Here is a 21,060-nt window from a genome sequence, read left to right on the forward strand (position 1 = left end):
GTAAAAACCTAAAAATATCCAATAACTATTATAATGTACAGAACAGTTTTACAATTAGTTATCAGTTATAATAACTCTTTTCAAATTTACTTTGTATTTAACTGTTCATTTTCAATAACGTAGTTTATTCAAGGGTAATGTATATTACTAAATGTGTCTATTATTTTGCAATTGTAAATAATGTCACAACTATTCAGTTATAAACATAACATTAAATTTTGCTGACTCTGAAGAGGACAACTTAATCTGTGCCAGTTACCAACCAACAGCACATTGCAATTATAAACAAACAATAAATTACAACACTAATGATAAAATTCTAACTACTAACAAATTACTACTTACAAAAATAGATTTTACTAACAAACTACTGATGAAAACTACAAATGAACAAAAGACTAAAAACTCAGACTCCACCTCTATTATCATAACAGTGTCAAGAATCCGTAGAATAGTAAAGTGATTGGATCTAAAGAGAAAATCCACCACACAAACCTCATACACACTGTTAAAAAAGTTTGATTTATCAAAGACTTTCTTATATATTCTAATTTATTTTTTTCCAAAAACTTGAAAGATTTATTATTGAAAGATGGCCAGACTTCCTAGATTAAAATTCTACACAATGATTATGCCATCTAAACTACTTCCAAAGGGAAGGTTACTTTCCTGAAAGTCCTCGTTAAGATATAAATACGTTACTCTGAATTTGTCTAACATCAAAGCAATTTATTTCTTTAACAATTATCATTTATCATACAAATTATAATAAATGGTTACCAGACATGATAGCAGGAATGGCCTGTGCTTGTATAGGTGTTGGTTTCTCATAATCCTGTCTCTTGAGAGCTTCTAACATTTTCTTGCTGACTCCACACTGAGCCCAGGTCTTGATGGGCTTAGGACAGCCCTTACCTTTAACCCTAATACCTTCCAACTCCTGTAACATTATCAACATAATATATTGTTTATGAATATGTCTATTGTGGTATTATAGATGGCTGAGATAACAGAACATCAATTTGTGCAAAGCTACTTTAGTCAACTATAAATACATAACAAAAGTTTGTGTAGTTCTTGGTGAGATATATTCTTACCTTGTTACCAATAATTTAACATAAATGGAAAAGTCACACAACCAATAATGGAAACATGCATGTATTTAGCATTACTGTATCAGCCTCCGATTATTGTTTTAGTCCAGTGTTTTTCTTGATTAGCAAGTGTATTTTAGCAATTAGATGGGTTGTTATTGTCACTAATAGCACTAGTGCCAACCATGGGTTGAAAGGCGGCATGGCGAGGTGGACTACTACCTCATGCAGTTCCTGACAGGTCACGGCTATTTCAAGTCGTACCTGAACCGGATGGGCAAGACCGGTTCACCGGATTGCATCTACTGCCTGGGCGTTCCCGACGACTCAGAACACACTTCTTCCGCTGTCCGCGTTAGCCACCAGAACTCGGGTATTTTTTCGGTGGATACGGTTTGCGAAAAGTTTATGGAGGATGAGGGGAACTGGGATTGTTTGTGACAGTTTGTCCGGGGCATCCTCCTGGAAAAGAAACCCGATCTGGACCGCGAAGTGGCCCAGATCCCTTGACTGAGCGGCTGGATAAGGAGCGAGCCCCACGGGCTTAAGCCAAATTTAGGCCTAGCCTGAAGTAATGTGATAAACAATCCCAGGTTAGAATCCTAAAGAGTAGAGGAGGTTTTTTAGTGGTTAAACCCGTTTTTAGGAGAGTCCCACACACTACAGGCTGGCCACCTGTGTGCGTAATTGCATTTTTCCTACCTATCCATAAAAAAAAAAAAAAATAATAATAACACTAGTGCCAGGCAGATAGTATTTTACTATTTAATTTGTCATTTCATATATTATCAAGATATTCAGCAACATATCATTAGCATATACTGACAAATGACAATCAAGAAAGTTAGACAAATATATGGTACTGTACTTGGTCTACAGTTCCAAAATTCACTTCAGTAATTCTCACTACATGTTTTGAGACGAACGTCCCAGTGTCCGGTGTATAAAAATGCGGAAATCAAATAATTTAACAACCATGGACACGAACCGGCCAATGTAAAGTACCATATATTTGTCTATAATCACAGTTTCATTGCTTCTATAAACATGGATTCATAAGAGAGTTTGGTTATATGTGACTTACCTCTCTGTAAAGTTCGACTTCTTCGGGAGTCATTTTAGCAACTTCAGGTACTTCTGTGTAAAACGACTTTCTGAACTGCATGTAATCCACTCCAGTGTGGTCAACCTTGGCCAATTCCTTTTTCTGCTTGTTTGCCAAGTTCGTGGCTGTTGTTGTCAAGTCTTCTTCCTCTTCTTCTGACAAGTACTGGAAAATTTATAATACACATTTTTAAAGATCTTTACTAAATGCTTATATTTTATTAAACAAAACATCATAAATTAGAAACAAAACTTTTTTGTTGTTTATTATTTTTGAATTTATTAACCATCAGATGAGTTTTGACGTACCCAGAATGTATAAGTACACTGCTTTATACTTTGTGTGTGTTTCGATGCACTCATTTTATTTCATGATAGCAAATTGAAAACTAATTCATTTTAAAGTAATTTACAGTATAAATTATTTTAAACACATTACTTATTATACAACATTAAACAAGCAATGAAACAATACTGAAGTAAAATAAATACAATATGCCATATCACAATCAAACTGGGAGCAGTCTACCAACATTGTTGAACACAAGTGAGCTGGCTGGTTACTGAATTCTGGCGGTCATGTTAAAATTATGTTGCATTGATTTTAGTTTCATTTGAACACCTTTCAGGTTATTACAGTAGTAATAATTATACCCTGATTAGTTTTATTGATAATGCAGAGTTTTAGTGTGAGTAGGTAGTAAACTATGTCAGTGTTAAGTTGACATACGCACCCAACATGAATTATGGTTAAAATAATATTGATCATTAAATTAAACATATATATAAAACATATACAGAAATTATGCTTTTGCAAAAGTCTTAATATTTGACTAAAGACGTAATAATTATTAAATGTAAAGCATAAAGCAGTGTTGAAAATAATCAAGTAGGAAAGACTACCGACAATGCAGAGTCAGCACCTGTGTGTGCTGGAAAACAATCTACATCGGGCCTCAGACTCTGTAACATATGAGTCTCTATAGCTCTCTTACAATAATTTTCTAAATCCATCAAACAATGTAGTTCAGTATTATCTTTTAATCAGAAATGTTCTCCTATTTAAACCATTCAGAATTTCAATCAGTAGAATAAACCATGATATTTTAAGTTGGTGTAAATATTCAATTCTTTTCCGAAACCATTCAGTGGTGGCAGCGGTATGTACCATATTTCGAATTATTCCCTTTCGGACTTGTTACACATAAGCATTAATGTTGTTTGTTTGTTTATTTTTTATTTGAATTAGGCTAAACATAGTTATTTTACATTGTGAAACACATGATATGAAAACCCTAAAAGAAGGTTTTCAAGGTAAGCCTGCTCATTTTCCTACCCATTAGAAATAATCCTGGCTTTTATTCCAAATAATTCAAACCAATACAATAATTTATCAAGAACATTCTTGTTTAGACTTACCTCTAGGCCATCTTGATTCTGTTCAATTAATTCTCCTTTGCGCTTATCTGAGCTCTTCTTGGCAACTCCTGTCACTATGACAACCCCAGAGTTGGCTTGCGGTGCAGGGGCCCCTACTTTCTCTGTTCCTCCAGCCTTCTTACTATCCATTTTATTAACTTTCCTTACTTCTTCTTGAACTTCCTGTGACAAATTTAACTTTATCATTACCTTACAGATTAACACTACTTGATATAATAAGTTAATAATACTAATGAAATTCAAAAATGTTGGTGCCTAAGACATTCAAAACTAACTCTTCCCATCGTTTTGACGTCAGACACCTAGACTACAAAACAGCTATGTCTCGTGTATCCAGCAGCCCTCCAGTCAACTGTAGATGAAAAAGTACATATTTTCATTGTCTGGGTGAGTATTGAAATATGTTTGTATGTCCATTAATTCTCTGCAGACAGATGTGAACTTTAGATTCCAGAAGTCAAGTCTGTAACAGTGCCAGATCTCACACGCTGCAATAAGTTTTGAGCAATGAATGAACCCTTCCCACCATAGCTGTGTTAGGTGTAAGTTTAGATTTATTTCAATACTAATATATTGTAGGCTTAGTAGATCTAAGGATACACTTTCCCTACATTAGTTTTTGGTGAAAGTAAATTTTAAAATTAGCTACTTCCTTTGTTTTCTATAATTAATATAATGTAATCGGTATACAACATGCTTCGAGTGATTTATATTATTACCATTAGTATTGAAGCTGATTTGTGCTAATTAAAGAAATATATATACACATACACAAACAGACATGCACATGCACACACTAGGTGCGTTCAAAAAGTAATAGGAATTTTTAAGTTTTGCGGGTTTGGACAGTTTGATTGTCAAGATTTTTTTATTATGTTTGTACTCATGCTCCTGAAGTATAATAAAATTCTAGCTGTATTCATTGTTTACTTTTTAAGTGGCAGCTGCTAAGGTTAGACATGTTTGATGAACTCAGGGATTTTCGGTAATTAAAAGAAATGGATCACAACATTTGTATCAATTGTGTAAAAAATGAAGAAATTTTTATGAATGATCGCCATAACACGATCAGAGAAGTCGCTGATGATGTTGGCATATCATTTGGCTCATGCCATAACATTTTTCCGTAACATGTTTTGGGTATGAAATATGTGGCAGCAAAATTTGTTCCAAAACTGTTGATTTTGAACAAAAAACAAGTGGTGAATGGAAGTTGCTCAGGAGTCCACTAAATGAAATCAGCAACGATGTACAATTTCTGAAATGTGTTATAACATGTGACAAAACATGGGTTTATGAATATGATGTCGAAACTAAGGCTCAATCATCACAGAGGAGGCATTCTGGATCGTAAAGACCGAAAAAGGCTCGACAAGAAGTCAAAAATTAAGGGATAGTGCATCATGAATTTTTGCTACAATATCAAACAGTTAATAAGGAGTACTAACTGCAAGTTAAACGCTGTTGCTTGAAGCAATAAAAAAAATAATAAAAATGCCAGGATTTGTGGCAAAACAATTTATGGCTTTTGCACCATCAGGGTGGCCACTCAAAACCTCTTTTCAAAATCCTGGTTTTCCCGTAGAATATTTCCGATTATCTAGTCTATTTTCAAACTAAATAGAAAACTGTAGTACTGTATTTAAACCTTACGCCAAGAGCAACGATGTTTTATCGTTACTAGGAGTATTTGCAAGATATGCCACAAAGCTGTGGTGCTCTAGCATTTCATCGCTAGCGATTTGCGAGAAATTCTGTGACGATTTATCCCTATCACCTATTTTAAGCTCTTTAGTTTTTAACTATGTCTTTCGATGTGTTGACATAACATTGTGTATACCTGTATCCAGATCACTTCACGATCGGCTGGTCATCTACAGACTGGCAACAACATTAAGTTGTGGTTACACTGGCAAGTAAAGTTGCAAGAGAATTTGCACAACTACTGCACCATAATGTGGACAATATAAGCAATTTTACTCCCGAAAACTGTTGCGCTACAGTTATATCGCTGGTTGTTCCGGGAGTCAAGACGAAGTCTGTTCACACACAACAGTGATGTCTCGGCAATGTTTATAATTGAAATGTTAATAACCGACATTGTTCTCCAGTTCTTGTAACAAATTGTCCGGTACCTTTTGCGGCAGCGCTCGCGAGAGCTCTTGCGCCCGTTTAGACTAGTGATCTTTAGTTGGACACAAAACTTGCGCCATTTTTTGCCGGTGTTAACACAGTTCATTCGAGGTTTGGATGTGACCGTGATATCAAAACTTCGACATCACTTCCTTTGTTTTAACCTATGTAATTTGATGGCAATCAGGTGGGAATCTGTGTGTAAGGTGCAATAGTTTATAGACCAACCAAGGCCTCGGCCGCTTTACGAGCGGTTAACGGTGGACGGTGAGCGCTTGATTGTGCGGAGCCTTAACGTTTAATGTTTGTGTTGTACATATGAGGAATACCCGACACTAGCCATGACAGATGTGAGCGGCAGAGCAGTGTTTTGAAGGAGTAAACTCAAAGTCGTTTCTCTACACTATTAAATAAGAGTCTTCCGTTTCTTATATTTAAAATTATTTTACACATACGATATTTTAAATGATATACCAAATTTAAATTAATCAATCACTGTAAATTTTATCAGCTTGTATCTCATACATTTTCACAATTTAACAATCCTATATGAATTTAAGTTTACAAAAAAACCACAAAATTAGCACTGATTTTAAAAAACAGTATAATTACAGTAATTTGTACAAAATATTTAACAAACAATAACTGACCTGCATGAAAGCGTCTAGAGGATCAACTTCTTCTTGTTCATCCGCCTTTCCTTCTGTTTTTGCCTCTTCTTCTTCATCACTATCATCCTCTAAATTCCATTTCTTCATTGGAAGTTGAAGATTTGCTGATAAAAAATGAAACCTTTGAAACATTGGTGATGGATTTTATTATTGAACTTATTAGAACTGAAGCAATGAAAACTTGCAGGAATATCATGTAATGACTTTGTCTATGGATGAACCTGAACCTGATGCTCTTTGTTTGAAATTTGTCATGGAGACGTGAGTTCAGAAAGGACAGTATTGTCTTAAATCCACCTTGGTCAACGTTTTATGCTGCCAACATCCATGTATAGTAATTTTTTTACACATTTTAACAATCCTATAACTTTGGTAATTCTATATCTGTTTAGATTTATTAAAAAATCTCCTTCATTAAAAAAAAAACTACAGAAAACTTACCTATTTTATATTTTTTTAATCGCCTAATTTGGTGTACACATTCATTGGTTAAACACATAAAAACATTTCATGTACATTAAAATATTGCATGTATGTATGGCTGAGCACCAGTGTAGGATTGCCTATCTATCTGTCTGTACACAGGATATCTAAAAAATTAAATGAGATTTAGACTTAAAATTTTGCATGTAACTTTAGCTTAGCCTGTTATGCGATGCAATTCGTGGTGTGGCGTACTCCTACTTTGTATCTATATAGACCTTCCTAAATAATATTTTTGGTAAGTTGATTTCAATAAATCGAAACTGGTATAAATCTGGTATAAAACCACTGTTATGGGTTCGTTAAGGTGAATAAATTACTTATATATTAACTACAATACATACATTAATTTAAAACCTTTCACTATAAGGCATTTAGTGAACTGACAGCAGCATTTTTGTTGTATCACTGATGTGATGTCTCTGTTTAGTGCAAATCTGCTTTGTCTGCCAACTCATTGGCTTCATATTGTATCATAAGCTTTTAAAGGCAATGACGATTTAATGTATGGATAACAACAATATGAATCCTTGTTTGTAATATAATTGTTAAATTGGTATTATCAAGTAGGCCCAGAATTCTTTTATTTTGATACTTGTACTTGAAAGCTGACTGATGTCCACAGGTCACAGTGATAAGGGTATCGTGCATGTTCCCTCTTCATTGTAATGTTCGGGCTGAATAAACCTACAGTTGAGAGAAGCCATGCACTACACAACGTTTATGGTCTGTGATTTTGTATTGTGCAACAGTTTACTTTACTTTAACTGTGAATGTTATTAACAAGCAGACACCTGTAATTGACTTGTATGAATATTATATGGACAATTTTATTGGTTAAAGCTTTTAAAATTGTGGTTGGCTTTTAAAATTTGGCTTAAATTTTGAGTAAATTGCATATTTTCACAATATATTTTCATAAATATTACATTGTTAAATGTAAACGATATTTTATAAAAATCACTTTATTAGCCCATATAAAAGGATAAGCATTTTTTTTTTACAGAAATTATTGAAAATGCTATATATTTTTTATTGTCTCATGAAAGTTAAAGAAAATTTAAATGAATATCAAATCAGAGGAAATACTCATGATTATAATACAAGTAACTTATATAAGCTTGACTTACCACCAATTAGACTAGAAAAAACTAAGAAAAGTCACATTTATATGGAAATAAAACTTTTTAATAAATTGCCAGAAGGAGCTTGGTTAGTTAGTACTGATAGGTTTAAGTCTGTAATTAATAGCTGGTTAAAAGAAAAAGCATTTTATTGTGTCAATGAATACTTTGCCTGTGATACTAGTGATGTAAGTTTTTAGACACGTTTCATTCTTTCGTTGTTTTTATTCTCTTGTTATTGTTATTTGTTGTTATTTGTAATGTTCTTGTTGTTAATTATTTATTAATTTATTATCCTTGTTAAATCTTCTATTTTGTTAATATTTTAAACTTTAGAGTGGTTGTACAAAATAACTAATTACAACTGATAAGTATTTTGACGAAGTCAATTGCATACATGTACTGTGTTTAAAGACTAATAAAGATCTTGATTCTTCTTGATTCTGTAGTATTATTATGATTAACAATATCAGCAGCTTGGGAAGTCATATCTTATAATATATTTCTTCACAAGATCTTTAAATCTGTTAGTCTTTTACTCACTTTGTTTTCAAAATAGTTAATATTTTACAGTCCCCTGCAACCAATCCGACATTATTCCCTGATACAAACATTTAGATTTATAAATATAATCACGCACCTATAATTAATTGGAGTTATAGTTTGTATGTTTATTAACACAAATTTTAAATGTATTAATAAAGATATAGACATAGAATGTTTTTAATTATATGCTTAAAAAGTACATTCAGAAATTTGCTCACACGCGACTTCCCACGTTGTCTACATTTTACAGCTTTTATTTATTTTTTATATTAGCAAAAATAATTTTAAGTAGTATATTCTGAGACAGTAAGTCAAACTAACCACATGATTTTTTTGAGAAGGTTTCGTATTAAAGGAAAATAAAAAATAATAAACATTAAGAGTGAATAAACTGCCTTCACACGACCTCTCATGTATTAATCCAAAAACAAATTAATAATAAGAAATGAATAAATAAATACCTAGTGAATTCTTTACTTCCTTTTTGACAATTTCTAACTCCTTCTTCTTACGTTCAGCTCTCCACCTTTCAATTCTTTCCCTTCTCTTTTGCATTTCAAGCTCAAGTCTTTTCTGTTCTTCCTCCTGAAATTAAAAAAAAGATTGTAGTTATTTTACTCTGAAAAGGTATTTTACAAACTAATTATGACTGCAAACTTAACATTTTCCACAATTTTGCCCTTTTCACAAAGACATACAGAACTTAGCATTTCTTTCATTAGAAATCTTGTATTTAAAAAATAAATCTTTTCAAAATAAGAATAATTTTATAGTTAAAGTAAATTATTCAGACAAAACTCTGGAATATATAAACCTTAACTTATTGTGGCATTACAGCATAATATTATAGACAGCGTGATCTACAGTACTTTTACAGTATTACATAAACAATTTGTACACAAAACTATTATCTATTTGTGGCAATGGTGTTACCAGCAGCAGATTGTCACCATATGAAGCAAAGTAGAAGATGGACGGTAAATCTGGACATCTTCCAGTAAGAAACAGCAAAGCTTCCTGAGTTGAGTGGAAAGGGAAGTTCATCCTGGAATCTGTTCACAGAAGCAGTATCCTTGATCCGCTTCCACCTTGAAGATCATTTGATTCTTGAAATGGTGAACAGCACAGGATTGCAGGTAAAGGAGAGAACGATGCAGGAAGAGCCTGCATCCAATGCTTGGCAGCAACCAGTGGAGAACAGGATCTCTTCAGAACCTGACACTGAAGAGCCGAATTATGCCAGAAGACGATGTGAACATCTGAATTTCTGGTCGCTTGAAGTTCAAATGTCAAAATCATGATGTAGGGTTGGTTACCTTTCCTCTGCAGTTGTACTGGAAGATGCCAAGAATCCTGTTCGCTGAAGTTCTCGACTCACGATGCGAGTGCTGCATACCAGGACGCGTGCAAAAGTGGGTGGTGATGAAATGGATCTGAAGCTCTCAAAAGCTGGAAGTTCACTCTTCATTCTTCGATAACCTTGAAACCTAGTTTACTGAAATCACTCAATGAAATGATTTACATATTGATATCATCTTAATTGAAAACAGATAATTGCTTATAATTTTTTTTAATACATAGCCTTACCCATTTTACCATAACATCAAGTGTAAACAAGGAAGGTTTCTCAGATATACTTCAAAGACTCTTGCTTTCAACGACGAAACATTTTATTAAATCTTAACATAGAACCTATAATTGAAACAGAATTGTATCTTGTATCTTACAGGCATTTACTAAAATTTTTACTAAATAAACTGAAGAGTAATATGTCGACCAATTAAGTGGAAGCAGAGCACTGAAGTTGCTGGTGGAAGTCAGTAAGAGTCGTCCACTTCGGAAGTTGCATCTGGTAACCACCAAACTTCAAGGCTAGTCTGCGTTGTTGGACAGAAGCTAGAGGCCTATTCCTGTAGTTTCAGTGAAGTTCAATGCAGCAAAGAATTACTTCCACTCCAGCAATTACATCTCCCATAAATTAAAGCTGAATGAAAATTCAATTTTTACAGAACTGAATCTGACTTTATTCAAAACTAATTCATTTTAGCAATACAGAGTCTACTACTAAAACTCTATTAATGGTTCATTAGGGAAAAGTATTCATTATTGAATTTGATTAACGTTATTAGGTCAATAAACAGTGATTCTGATTGAGAGATGTCTGTACACAAATAATAAATTCAATTCGTTTAATTTTATATTATTTCTGGTACAATATAACAGTAACTACCATAACATTTGCAATGACGTACAAAATGTAAAAAGACACTATTATAAAATTTAAATGTGTAAACTATTATTGTCAGTTGCAGATTATCAATCAATTATTAATAGAACAATGAATTGATGTAATCAAAAAGTACCCCTTAAAATTTTTGTTCATAACTTATTTATTAAAAACATTTTTTAATCAAATACTTGTATAATCATTCATAAATTAATTATAAAGTAATTTCTGGATATAGTTTTCTTTGGTGTTTATGTAACAAAGGATTAATTTTAACCCCTTAAAAGATTTTGAAATTTGTTTTAAAGGGATCAAATATGTATTTGATTTATTTTTAATATGTATATTAAACATAAGAACAACAGTGTAATAATATTAATTGACTGTTTACAATATATAACAAAACTATCACTTTGGTGTTTTATTAGTTTCTTTTACATAATTAATAAAATATTAAAATATTAAAAAATAAAAAATTTTGCACCAACTATATACAATAATTTACAGCCACTGTTTACCAGTATTAGTAGCTTTTTTGGTAGGAAAGATGTTACAGGGGCAGTGAACTTGTTTAATAACAATTATGGCTCTGGTAGCCTACACGCAATGCACTTAATTCTTTCATATCGTAAAATACTTGCACAACATCACTATCAGTAAAAGATGTTATTATTACCAGATGGATACCTAGTTTGTTGTCATTTATAAAACCATAACACTGGCTGGATTTGCATACTTATTGAAAATGAAAGCAGTGAGGACTACAAAATTACATTATGTGATTGTTGCTAACTATGTGTAAAAATAAACAATGATGCAAACAATAAATTACTATAAACAATACGGTTTCATTTTACAAAAATTCTTGCAAGCTCATGACAGTTAAACAACTGTGCCCAAGATTTAATGTATAACATTTTGGAATAAAAAACATTCACTGATGGTCGTCTACATGTACTTAAAGAAATAGACCATATAGTTAACAGAGAACTCATAAACTATTGTTTTACTGATAACCCATGTTAAACGAACACAGGTAATACAGTGTCAAGTTTATACATATTAGTTCACATACTCACTAAAGTAAATCAACTGCCACTAAGGTTTTGCAGCCCAGAAGAAATTTATCAGATGTTGGTCTTGAACATGCATTCAATAGAAGCAGAACCACATGCTTACAAAGTATCATTAAAACAGGAATTAATATTTACTTATTTATTTATATGATTTACAGTTTCTCTGTAATATGATAAGACACTCAAAGAACGTAATTAAAAAGTATGATTAAAAAAAAAATTTTTTTAATAATGCGACAGCAGCCCTTTTTTAGTAAAAAATCTGTGCAAGTTAATTTATCAAAAGCTTTTAGAGGTTAAATTTTCTCATTTTTTAACAAGATAACAGTTATCAGTTATTTAAATCAATTCAAAACCCAATACATAATATTACATCAGTATATAAATACAAATAGAAACTTAAGTTAAAAGTGTACTAAATTTAATTTGGTCCAAAGTAAATAAAAATCCAAGTCATAATATTGGTATGAACATAGATCACTTTATTTCTTTCTCCATGTTACATATTATATAACTTAAATAAAGTGGGCTGTTTTCTCTTTGTAATTAGTAAATATTGCTTCACAAAACTGGAACCATAAACTTTCATAAAAAAACAACAACAGAATAACTAAAATTGTTTCAACTTTCTCACATAATATTAAAATACCATAAATATATTGGACTGCGTTATAAAAATCACTGGGTTGGCTTACATGGTGTTTGACACATCATTTTTCTTGGTGACTATTAATAGTTAGTTATTGTTGATGGAGTTATTCAATGACAAAAAGCATGTCAAGAGAATTGGTTTCTTTTGCAAATAGAATTTATCTACAAAATTAATGTGGTAAAACACAACTTTTTATTATTAAATTTAGTTGTAATACAGGTCCTTATTTGACCTAGACAGCTGTGACAATATACAATAAGTGAATATACTGGATAATTATGAAAAATAATTAATTAGAATCACACTAAAGTGATAAAAAATATAGGGGCACAGTTTGAACAAAACCCCCAAAATTGATCATTTTTTTGTACATTAACCCGGCAGAAAGTTAATAGGCTATTCTTTTCTGATCAGGAGTTCTGAGTGAACTCAGGACTCTTTCCTGATCTCACGGATAGAGCTAAGTAAACTATTGCTTACCCAAACATACTATGGTTAGTGTGATAGTGTGATCAATTCTATGCGTACATTACAAATTACTTGCTTGAGATTTTGTTGCTTACAAAACATACTCGACTAATTTTTACATTACCACGGTAAACTATTATTATTAAATTAACTATATAATTATTTATTACCTTTTATTGTTATTTATATAAACGTTATTGCCCAAACCGGAATAAGAGGTATGAAAATCTACCTATGGAAAACTTATAGATTTCAATATTCGTAAGAATAAAAGTGGATCCCTAGCTTCAAGACTATAATTACTTTTTATTCTTATAAAAACATTTAATTAGCTAGGATATAGACAGCTGTATTTGATGACAGATGAAAAACTTATTTTAAAACTCATACAATGTGAATAGTTAACAAAAATAAATAAAATCATAAGGAAACATGACAGAATCATACATTGATTCTAGTAGCAATTAGTACTGGAATGGGCTTTCATATATTCACAATATTAGTAAAATATGATTTTTGTTATATTTAGTAATTATTGTTCTGTTATATTTTAATTAGATAAATAATTTGAGGGAATTTAGTTCAAACACCATTCATTTAATACCATGTGAGAAAGTAGTAAAAAACTTATAAAAAATAATCAAATCTTATAAACACTTTATTAATTCATTATCCTATAACACTAAATAAGCATCGTTACCAGGAAAATATTGGTTCTTTAAACATCTTGATTTACTACATGTTTTATTAGATATATACATGATAATAAAACACCAAAGTACCAAAATGTCCAAATAGTTCCACAGAGAGTCAACGTTTGGTCTTCCAATAATTTAATTGTGCCTTGATCACTTCCAACTCGGCCTTATGCCTAGCTATCTCGTGTTTCATTCTCAGATGATGAAATTCTTTGTCAAGTGCTATAGCTTGCCTTAATTGGTCTTTTGAAAGCCTCAACAGATTTTCTGAATATTCATACTTGGACCTAAAACAAAATAACAACAAAAAGAATGAACTGCCATTTTTCTAAATAGGTTGTCAAATAAATCATGTAAACTTTGTGAATTTCAGAAAAACTCTCCAAGCAGTCCTTTACCTTTAGTATACTAAAAATACTTACATTAGAAACCTGTTTAGTCATAAACAGAGCAAAACTTTGTAAGAATTACAGTCAACTCCCTACTATCCGGAGGCAACCGTTGTGACTGTTGAACACAACAAATGATTGTCAAGACAAAGATCAGGCCTCAATAAGACATCATATTGAAATAACAATAAAAGCAGACAGGCATATACACAACTAGCTGCTGTGGTTCCTGACTTATGCGTGTCACAACACTCTGGTATCTTTTGTTTACTTTAACGTAAGTTGTAGTCATGCATTACTTTAGCCATTTACCTAAGAAGAGATCAGATTGCAGGTCTCGAAATGAAGTGTTACTGATTGTATTGTATCACTGAACGACGGCAAATGTCCAGGAAAAATCCTGTTTCCTTCAGTATTATTGGTATATCAAGTAAGTGCCGATACACTATTTTAAATTTTTAGCTCTCCATAAATTTGTCATTTTAGAGATACACTCTTTTGTCTGGAGACCAATTGCATAAACTTCCTAAGGATTTTATACTGGGAATTGTTAACCATTTCCTTAACCTTCTCAGACCTAAGTATGTATGTATTTTATCTTCAAAAAGACAACAAGGCAAACTCAACACTATGGCACTGTAAATATCCTAGAACGGAAGAATGCAAGAGATATAAGTAGACTCTTTTTAACAGAAGTATGTTTTCGAGACCTACATATGTATATACTTTCTTGATCAGAACAATTAAGCAAACACAAATTTGACGTAAATACGTTAGACTGGAAGCAAATTGAAATTGACTGAAATAGGAGCTTTTTGGCCAAAGTAGGCTTCCCAGTCCTAAGTAGGTAAATATATTTCTTTCATCAGTACAATGAAGCAAACTCAATTATGGCAATGTAAATATGTTAGACCGGAAGTAGTAATGGAAATATATTAGACCACAAGTAGATCACAAGAGCTGGAAATAAGTGGATTTTTTAAACCAAAGTAGGTTTTATATATATACGGCCAAATACAGAATAATCAAATCGTAAAATGTAAGGGGTCTGTGGTAGTAGCACATTCACCCGGCAAGTGAGAGATCCGGGTTCAAGTCCCGGCGGAGCAAGTACTTTTTGTGATTCAATGTTTATTGAAAAATTATATATATATATATATATATATATATATATATATATACATAAATATAGACATATCTTTTCTTGATGAGGTCAACAAGGCAAATTCAGCTGTGGAATTAGAAATATAATTCATTTCAACCAGAAATGCTCCTAATCTCGTAAAACTTTATATAATAGTTAGTCTCTCAATCTCTGATCATTAACACTGAAATAATATGTACCTGATTGTACGCCTACTTACATTAGAAAAATAGGGAATCATCATATTACACCATAAGTGCTTGGGATAAATAAGCTTGACTTTGATTTTAAAAGTGTGTGATATTACTTACTTATTATTTATTATACTCGAATTTAATAAAATACATAATACTGCATAGTTTGTACATAATATTAATCGAATAATAACCAAGCCACAGCGAAGCATGGCCGGGTCAGATAGTTATTGTATAATTATCAAATTTCAACACATCAACTATTAAAATGTAATATTCGAAACAATTACAATTAATTTATATTTCATGTATTTTCTAAATGTTTATTTACCTTGTGTTTGAGTTATTCTTGGATTTAAAGTTCTCTATTTCTTGTTCTAATGATATCAATTTAACTTTTTCTGTATGAGCTGAACTAATTTCTTTTAATTTTAAAACTGTACTAGTTATATTTTCATTATCTGGTATTTTTTCTTTCGTGCAGTTTTCATTTTCCACAGTATCTTTATCTGTGTTGTTCTCTTGCTTTTCAGCAACTGCCACTTCCTCATCAGTTTCATGGTCACTGTGTGAATGTGAATGTTCTTCTTGTTTGTTGTTCTCAGTGCTTCCTGAAACTTCTGCTTGTTCAGTGTTTCTGTCAGGGCTGAAAATAGATCAACTGCACTTAGAATATTTAAACTAAAAACAAAGGATGCAAAAGTTATGTATTACACTTTTAGTTTGTTTGTTTATGTTAGTATCTCACAAACACGTTAAAAATGTTTTAACTATAATTTCAGTTAAAATTGAGCCTTTTAAAAATAAAACAAAATTTTTTGCTAATTTTACATTTTAAGTCTAAATAAATAGTTTACTCTTACAATATATTTGACATCTAGTATTCAAAATTGGTTTATAGCTTATTAAAGTAACAAAAAAATAAACTACAACTACTTTACTTCATAAAAAATGTCAAGACAATTCAATATTTTACTAAAGAAGATACAAAAATATAAATAATCTAGTTTCAACTATAGGCTTTAGATAAAAGAAAAAAACATAAATGCTTAAAATGGTATTATTATATTTTTGTTTGCTCTTTACAATAAATACAATGACCATTTGCCAATGTATAATTCTATCAAAGATTAAGTGTTACTGGGACACGTATTTTGGTTTCATGTACATATCACAAATATTTATATCACTTATTGGCAGGCAGTTTTCCTGTGTTTTCAAGGGTAATATAGGAAACATGAAAAGTTCTAAAATCTATCTAGTTACACATTACATCTCACATAATTTTCATAAAAAATTAGTTTTTTTTAAAGTATCATCTTATGTTTTTTATGTTTTTTTTTAAGTATCAAGTTTTTTTAATAATTAGGGGAAAATTCTTAAAAACTTTTCTTCCATTCAGGGATGGCTACTAATATAAATATACAACTAATCTAAATTTTATACAAAAGACTTTAAAATATACAACATTTTTAACGTTTATCTAGCTTTAAAAAATGTATAATTTGTTGGGTTTATTTTACAAATATCTACTCCTCTATATAAAAAAAATTAGATTAACACCTGAATTTCAAAAATTGTATTTTAAAAATTTTGAAAATGTATATTAAAAGGCATTTTATTGACTACACTTTTTGAATATTAGCTTTGGAATTTCAATGAGAACAAATAGAAATTTAATTTTGCACAAAGATTCACCTTTAATTAGGAAGCAATAGGATATATTGATTAAATTAATATTTCTCAGCTGTGATAAAATATGCTTTGAATGTTGGTTTCACACATCTTCTAAACTATTGTTTACTTTTGTTACATGCTTGAAAATATAACTTCAATGTTGTCCACAGATGTTTTTCTAGTTCTGTAAAATATATATATATATATAAATTGACTATAAATTTAAATTCATCGTAGGACAATTATAGTATCAGGATTTCTGACATTTTCCATTGTTATATATTACAAAAAGTAACAATAACAATGGTAAATGTCCAAAATCCTTTTATACTTTCAAACCTTTTATCATCGACAACAAACTTAAACAATGAATTGGTAGTATTAATTATGTTAATTAAATTACAAAATAAGTGTTTGTATTCTTAATTTGAGATTTTTAACTTGGTAGTCTAGCCTTTACATAAAATTGAACTTAAATTTTTGAGCAACATTTATTGGACTTATTCAGAGTGATGGCAAATCAGTTGAGAATTACATAACACCACTATTGAGTTAATATATAATATGCAGTTGTATTATATATTATTTACAATTATTGAAGCTGTATACTTTCAATTAATTTCAACAATTGATGTTCTTATCAAAAATTAGGCTAAAACCTAAAAGTTATTTAATTTCAAACTAATACTAAAGAAATTAGTGAAATGTTTAAGGAGACACCCTTACTGTCAAAACGCCTCACAAAATAAAGTTTGATATTTATATAGGATTCAGAAACAATTTCAAACTTTGTCACAATTCATCATTTAAATATTAAAAAAAGTACACACTGTACAAAAAGAATCTAAAAGCGTTCAGATGCGTATTAATCATATCTTCAAAATGACACATCTCCCATAATACTACGATCAAAACTAAGGGCATGAAACTGCATGAGGTTTAAAATTGTTCGAATGGGGGGAACCACAAGGTCATTTTACTACAGCGGTTCTTAAGTAACTTAGTTGCATTCAACTTCCTGGCCTTTGCTATGCAAATATACGTATTAGTGCATTCAATAAACTCTCCATAACACACATCAGGTTTGAACTCTAGCTTTTTTCATATAATATGAAAAATGTTAATTTACCTTTGATTTAATTCTAATTCAAAAAGCATGTTGTGATATTCTAGACTAGACACTAAAGATTTCCATGGTTATTTAACAAATAAATTTGATTAATAGTGCACAGAGAATTATTAGTTTTAATTACAATTATAGTTTTAAATATAATAGAATTCATCAATTCAATTATATGATATCCAAAGCTTAAATCGGATACCTATATTGATCCATTACCACAGTGTGTTTAATCAATGGCAGTTTTATTTAACTCAGTGTTTAAACGTTTTGTGATAAACCACACCAACCAAGTCTTCATAAGTATTTGGGTGATTTTTGTACAACCTTTTTCAGTTTTTACAAAACAGTATATTTGAATTACAAAAGCTCCAAATTCATTATTTAACAATCCACTGACTCATTAGACTGCCCAAACAGATTGTAAACAGCCATCTATCTTTAATTTCTTTTTGTCCCACATTATGAGTAACAATAACACTAAACCACATCATGGGGTTAAATTCTCACACATAATAGTAAATTTGCCATTGCTAAGTATTTGTACATATTTGTGAGACATTAAGTTAACTCTCCATTCAAAATCTGTTCAATTGGTAATAGAGCAGCAGTTTACCAAATTTCATAGTTGTACAAATAAGACATAAAATTACCTGTGATGTGAATGTGATGACCTATGAGAGTACTGATCATCCTCATCTGCTTCGTAATCCATTTCCTCCTATATGTATAAAGGACAAAAACGTCATCACAACAATCCACGACAAATAATCAAATGAAATTATTAAAATAATTCAACTAAATTATATTAAAATTACTGGAATTAATACATAATCATTAACTCAAAAACTTTTCAAGATACAAAAAATTGTCTATTAAAATAGTGCAGGAAATGTTATAAGCATCCCAGATACTTTTTCCTCTATGTTCATAAATTAAATTTAAATTTTTTTCAAGTTTGAACGGTTACCATATTGGAAAAAATAAACTACCAATGATATGACTCTAAATTAACAGTTTTAGGTAGATTTTGTGTACAAAATATGCCCATTGCAATTCTCCTAATGCTACCACTCACATAACTTATTTACATATACAGTACACTTTGGAACTGTGTATGGTTTTGAGCTCTGAGGATCATATTCGTTAAAATTATGTAGACATTTTTCATAGTGCTATTATAAGGACAATTTCAATAGGCAGATTTTGCATAAAAATCTAACTAAACAAAAAAAAAAAAAAACTTGACATAACATAACTTTTCAAATTGTTTAATTTTGTATGAAAATCAATGGAGTTATTTAACTGAACAAGTTATCAGTTACCAACTTGAGACACTGATATCCTTTTTATCATATTTACGAGAATGCGAATACAAGATGAGTTTAATGGATGAAGGAGCTTTAGCTTTATTACTAACCAAGATCAACTGGATTGGTTTTAGCAACTTTCATTAATTAATAGCTCAACAATAAATGAAAACAAATAAGTCCTATAGATTTATGTGAAATCTAGACCAAAGCGATTTCGGCGTTGGCTTTATTTCAGGCTGCTGATATCTTGATTCTACTGATGTCCCTTCACCATCCCTTTTAGTTGCCAGGGTAAAGGATCCATATCACCATAGAAGTAATGTGAAAGTAAGTGATATTCCAAGACATCCTAGTCTCAAACCAGAACCCTAAGTAACAGGATTATGCCAATAGTCCGTCTCAAACTACAAGAGATATGTAAAAAACAACAGTGGTTTTAATCTATTGTAGCAGTGGGCAGGGCTATAAGCTCTAGCTCGGTGTAAAAATGTATGCATCCAGCTATGGTACAGTGAAGACTGAGCCGTTCCTACATTGTTCTCTGTAATTTGTTAAAATGTAGACTGTAATAGAAAATCCCACCACCTGTAATGTGTGTTCTGTGACTACATATTGTAGCCAAAAACAAATTAGAAGTTATTGTCAATTTTGTGGTATGTACAGAAAAGAAATAACGAGTGAATATAGAGCGTGGCAATGGTGGCAATTGATTTTAAAAATAACTGTACCAATGTCAACAATGAGGAGCACAATCATAGGCCTGGCTTTGTGACTGATGCACTGATAATGAAAACCAACAACACAAATAGTGAAAATAATAGAGTGAAGCATGTCAATTGTGAAACAAAGTTAGACATTGGAATGGTACTTTACACCGTACAGAAAAGAAATTTTATACTACTTTGTGATAAAGGCTTGAATTTAAATGATGACCCAATACTCCATTGAGAACCCAATTGATTTGATTTGATTTGGTTAAAAACACCATTGTCTTCAGCTGAGATGTTTTAATATAGTGAGAAAACATGCAAGATATTGGACGTTGTTAAGAAAATTATTTCTTTTCATGAATAAATAAGACATCAACCAAACAAATTGATGTGAGGAAAGTGAACTGTTATATTTCGGCCAGTACAATTATATTAAAAAGTGTTTCACTCACTTGTGTTTTCTCAATTAGAATTTAAAGAGATCATAGAGGTCCCTCCACACTCAAATGCAGCTGCTAATAATTAATAACACTTCTCAAAAATTAACAACAGGTTCTAAAAGAGGATGTGGTTAGGAAAGAGAAACCAGGTCCCATAACTTACATGGTTTTGGTAGACTTCTATAAACATACAGTTCATTCTGTTTTCTGCAATCCACATAAGGCCACTTATCATTTAAAAACAAGGATTTCCACAATAATAATAATTCCTCTATAAGTTGGTATTGTAAATAAAGAGCATCAAGATATTTGAGAAATCCAAAGTAGTTTTATTTATACAAACTGAATGTACTGTAA

At 31.0% G+C, this 21,060-nt stretch overlaps 1 protein-coding gene across 2 annotated transcripts in view; it reads right to left on the minus strand.

Moving 5' to 3' along the window:
• Nucleotides 1-21,060, minus strand: part of LOC124362446 (probable ATP-dependent RNA helicase DDX46) — a 77,826-nt gene that overhangs the window by 29,494 nt on the left and 27,272 nt on the right. Inside the window, exons 1-6 of one of the 2 annotated variants that reach the window (XM_046816958.1) lie at nucleotides 13,801-13,939; nucleotides 9,057-9,180; nucleotides 6,422-6,546; nucleotides 3,618-3,800; nucleotides 2,179-2,364; nucleotides 781-940 (exon numbers count right to left, since the gene is read on the minus strand). In XM_046816958.1, the coding sequence (XP_046672914.1) occupies nucleotides 781-940; nucleotides 2,179-2,364; nucleotides 3,618-3,800; nucleotides 6,422-6,546; nucleotides 9,057-9,150 (748 nt within the window). In that variant the 5' untranslated portion in view covers nucleotides 9,151-9,180; nucleotides 13,801-13,939. Of the gene's footprint in view, nucleotides 1-780; nucleotides 941-2,178; nucleotides 2,365-3,617; nucleotides 3,801-6,421; nucleotides 6,547-9,056; nucleotides 9,181-13,800; nucleotides 13,940-21,060 lie in introns of those variants that run through there. The other variant, XM_046816957.1, reaches the window with a different exon arrangement.

This window comes from Homalodisca vitripennis, chromosome 5 (genome assembly GCF_021130785.1).
Source record: "Homalodisca vitripennis isolate AUS2020 chromosome 5, UT_GWSS_2.1, whole genome shotgun sequence".
In the NCBI taxonomy this organism is placed as follows: Eukaryota; Metazoa; Arthropoda; class Insecta; order Hemiptera; family Cicadellidae; genus Homalodisca; species Homalodisca vitripennis.